We start from the raw sequence: 4,363 nt of genomic DNA, 5'->3' as shown, positions 1-4,363 counted from the left end.
TATGTTTGTACTTATCCCAGGCCCTTTCCCCTAAATCGCCATCGCATTTAGACCACAAGCCCATTCTGAGGAGGGAGGTCACTTGTGTTTCACAACAGCCTAAGTGACAGCTGTGTTCTCTTAGGGCCAGCCTAAGTATGTGTGCGTCCCTCTTGTGAGGCCTGATATTGTACCCTCTACCCCCAAACCCTCTCTTACCTTCCAAAACCTCAATAGGTAGCTTGGGCATGGGGCTGAGCAACAGGCAGGTACATGTTCTCGGTTTACCTGTGGGCCCCGTCGGTCCTTTTACCCTGTTGTCCCACTGCATGGATAAGGGCAGAGCTTAGAAAATAAACGCTTGTGGTTATTTACTGAAAGGCAGGGGGCAGTTATCTAGTGCAGGGTTGGGGAAGAAGTAGGGGGCTTGCTGGTCTAGTCACCACTGGGGCCAGTGCGAGCCCAGCGTGAGGTGAGATGATGGGCCAGGTAGCGCATAGCTGAACGGATGCCTTCCATAGTCCGTCTCTCCACAGACTCCAGCAGGTGCGTGACAGAGCGCAGGGCTGATCCAGTTCCAGACATCACCCCAGAGGAGAAAGCTGACCTGGCGCTGCGCAAGAGGCTGGCGACAGTCCGCAGGCGGGGACCCTCGTCTTGTAGCCGGTCAGCTGGAGAGCTGCAGCCCGAGGCCAGAATACCCACAGCCACACCCATGCGTGTGGCTGTGTCTGACCACACCAGGATGTCTGTGAGGGAGCTGATGGAGCCCTCTCCACAACCCAGCAGGCTGGTCATGGAGCGCATGTAGTCGTTCTCCACATCAGGTCTATACAGATTGGGGTCCAGAAGGTTCCTGCCCAAGGCCACCTGGTAGGAATCTGGAGAGCGGGGTGGGCTGCCACCTGGGGAGCCTGGGTCAGGTGGAGCCGGTGGGATACCTGAGTCAGCAGCTGAATCCTCACTGGTCGGCCCTGGCGATCTAGCTTTGCTCCCAGGGTTCAAGACCTTGAACCCTTCAGCTTCCTGCTCGGCCGAGTTGGTGGTAGGCGTGGGTTTTGGGTCGGGACTACTGGTATCGGAAGGGGGTGGGTCAGTAGCTCCCACTGAAGTCTGGACATGTTCAGGCAGGGCAGATAGCACGTCAGCATTTGGAACTAAATCTGGCTGCCCTTCTGGAACATTCGGGTTTCCCAGTGTCTTTTCCTGGGTCTGGGAGTCACTCGGGGAAACCGTCCGGCTCCGACTTGTACGGTTGTTTTCAGCTAGCCTGTCCCACACTGGGTTCTGGAAACCCACAAACACTTGCAGGATACCTGGGTCTTGGGGCAGCAGAGATGTGGTCTCTTCAGGATTGTCCTGGCCCTGATGTGGAGTATCTGGGCTCTCATCTTTGACTGCAGAAGTTGCTGTATCTGTAGAGATGGCTGGCTCTACATCTTGCCCTATGGAGGTGTCCATCTGCATGGAGGGCTGATCTTTATTCTGTCCCACAGAAGTGGCAATCTGCAAAGATGCCTGGTCTTCATCCTGTCCCATCAAGGTGGCAGTCTGTATGGAGGGCTGATCTTTATTCTGTCCCACCGAAGTGGCAATCTGCAAAGATGCCTGGTCTTCATCTTGTCCCATCAAGGTGGCCGTCTGTATGGAGGCCTGGTCTTTATTCTGTCCCACAGAAGTGGCAATCTGCAAAGATGCCTGGTCTTCATCTTGTCCCATCAAGGTGGCCGTCTGTATGGAGGCCTGGTCTTTATTCTGTCCCACAGAAGTGGCAATCTGCAAAAATGCCTGGTCTTCATCTTGTCCCATCAAGGTGGCCGTCTGTATGGAGGCCTGGTCTTTATCCTGCTCAAAAACTGTGTTAATCTGCATGGACACCTGGTCTACATTTTTCTCCGTGATGGTGGAAATCTGCTTGGAGACCAGGTCCTCATCTTGTCTCATGAAGGTATCAGTCCGAATGAAGTCCTGCTCTTCATTTTGCTCTGTGGTGATGGCTTTCGCCTCAGAGGTTTGATCTACATCATGTTCAGCTAGCACTTCGTCGATGTCTCCTGGTGGGACGTCATCGGGCAGGGAGTCTGGTTCTTGGGACTCTCCGGGTAAATCTGCAGAGTTTTCATCAGCTGTGTTGTCTGAGGAGGCCTCGGGAAGATCATGTGTAGAACTGCTGCTGGCTTCAGGGTCTTCCAAGGGCTCAGCGGTCATCTATGCCCCCTGCTACTTATGGTGGTTGGGAAGGAGTGGCTTGGCCCTGCTAGGCTCAGTTGTCCAGGTGGTGAGGTCACAGCAGGTTGTGGGCAGCTGATGATGTCACAGGTACTTGTAGAGCAAGGGTCCTGAATGTCCTGAGTCTGCTGAGTGGCTGTCCTGGCGAGCTGACTATAGGTGGTGTTGCATAGCCAGGGTAGTGGGTACAGAGGAAATGAAGGATAACTGTCTTGGTTTAAGATGGAGATACGTAGGTAGGTGCAGATGCAGCCGCAGGGCTGTGAGTGGTTTCGGGAACTGTACTTTGGGGCATGATACAGGAAGGTAATGCTGAGTTTGAATTAGTGGGTTTTAAACTTATTTTGGGGACAGGGGATCAGTGTTCTTGTTATGTAGTTGAGGCTGGTCTCCCACTCTGATCTTCCTGTCTTAGCCTCTCAAGAGCTAGGATTACAGACATTTGTTATACCAGGTTATCCCTCCCACCATCTCTCTATTCTATTGGGGTACTTCAGGACCCCAATTTCTTTCTTTCAGGCCAGTCTTTCTTTGGTAATTTTTCTAGCAATGCAGAGGAATAGTGGAGGCCAGGGCCTGGGCGGCATCTAGGCTGGCTATCCTTAGTGCTAGAGTTAACCTTTTGACACAGGACAATCTACCTGCTCATCTGGGCTGGGAGGGCAGGGCACCACTAATGGGTGCAGACTCCAGGGCAATCCTAAGAAGAGCTTGGTCCCCAGATAACCCCACTGTACAAAGAAGGTAGCTGGGGTTTGCCTGAGTGTAGAGCTCTTGCCTAGCATGCTCTGGTCCCATCCCCAGCGTTGGGGTGGATGGTTCTATTTGTGTGTTTGTGCTCACCCTAGTTGCCAGGTTAGGTGTAGTTCCTGCTCCTGGGGGTAAGAGGAGATGCAACCATCTGATGATGCCCCTAGGAATCCCAGCATCCCTAGGGAGAACTGGGTCTATGTTTATATCTTCTTTCCTGGGGGCAAGGCTGTGGGTCCATGACTGCCCCACTGCTAGGCACAGCCTCTTGGGGAAGTGGAATGCTGGGAGTTTGACTGCCCTTATTCCATACCACCGCCACTGTTACTGCTGCCGGGGCTGGTGCCAGGCTGTAGGGAAGCGCGGAGACACCTCCAGGGTGGGAAAAAGCTGGAGCTGGTTCAGGGGTCCCTGGGCCTGCAACGAGGCCTGGGCTATGGGGTTCTCAGACTCTTAGACATCCGCTGGGAGTTTCAGCAGAGCAGAAAACAGAGGCTGTGGGCTGGGGACAGTGTTTAGCCTGGGGTGGGGGGAGGGGAAGGGGGAGAGGCTCCGGCTTGTCCCACGGGGTGATTGTCCTTAGCTTGATGGAGGCAGGCTTGGTGACAGTTGTGGCTGAGAGCACAGTTCTATGGGAGAATTAAGTTGCGGCTCTGTAGTTGAATGCCTTCCCCGTGGCTCCCCACTGTGGCTCTTGTTGAAACAGTCCACGGTTCTAAACAGTGTATTGGCTGTTCATGGTGGAAAATGGATGTGTACTGTACCCACTTCTCGGAGTGGACCTGAGGTTAAATACCTTTTGCAGGGAGGAATGTCTGGGAAGGGAAGCTTATTGGCTAAGTCTTCCAGGTCTCTAGGTACCTCATTAGCATGGAGAACTCAGTTTTAGGGAGGGGGGAGGGGGAGAGAGGGAGAGAGAGAGAGAGAGAGAGAGAGAGAGAGAGAGAGAGAGAGAGAGAGAGAGAGAGAGAGAGAGAGAGAGAGAGAGAAGAAATGCAATTATACTCTTGGGCCAGGTGGTGATGGTGGAAGTTTTTAATCCCAGCACTCCTGAGACAGAGGCAGGTGGCTCTGTGAGTTTGAGGCCAGCCTGGTCTACATAACAAGCTCCGGGACAGCCAAGGCTACATAGTAAGAAATTTTCTTTAAAAACAACAAAAGATAATCAATGGTCTGTGGTGGAGGGATGCTGGCCAGTATGGTAACTGACTTACCATGCCTGCAGATGCAACCTAATGGCTCTGGGTCACACTGTAGTAGTTCCATCACAGAACACAGACTTCCCCCTCTATCCTTCCTGTGCTGTCTCCCATGCTGCCTCTCCTGGTCCCCTGTCCCTGGCTCCTTCTCTGAAGTGATGGCTTAAATTAGGGCTGTTCCTTACAGGCCTACGTATTTGAGCACC

At 53.2% G+C, this 4,363-nt stretch overlaps 1 protein-coding gene across 1 annotated transcript; it reads right to left on the bottom strand.

Moving 5' to 3' along the window:
• Positions 1 to 343: 343 nt before the first annotated feature.
• Tex44 (testis expressed 44) lies at positions 344 to 3,366 on the bottom strand. The gene has a single exon (XM_085842517.1). The coding sequence runs from the start codon at positions 2,185 to 2,187 to the stop codon at positions 415 to 417; it is 1,773 nt and encodes a 590-aa protein (XP_085698643.1). The 5' UTR covers positions 2,188 to 3,366; the 3' UTR covers positions 344 to 414.
• Positions 3,367 to 4,363: the final 997 nt, after the last annotated feature.

This window comes from Mus caroli, unplaced genomic scaffold (assembly GCF_978045245.1).
Source record: "Mus caroli unplaced genomic scaffold, Mus_caroli_1 scaffold_1, whole genome shotgun sequence".
NCBI classification, from domain to species: Eukaryota; Metazoa; Chordata; class Mammalia; order Rodentia; family Muridae; genus Mus; species Mus caroli.
This window is presented reverse-complemented; position numbering and strand designations above follow the sequence as displayed.

Coding starts and splice junctions, on each gene's coding strand:
- Tex44 (XM_085842517.1), bottom strand. CDS start 2,187: ATGACCGCTGAGCCCTTGGAAGACCCTGAAGCCAGCAGCAGTTCTACA.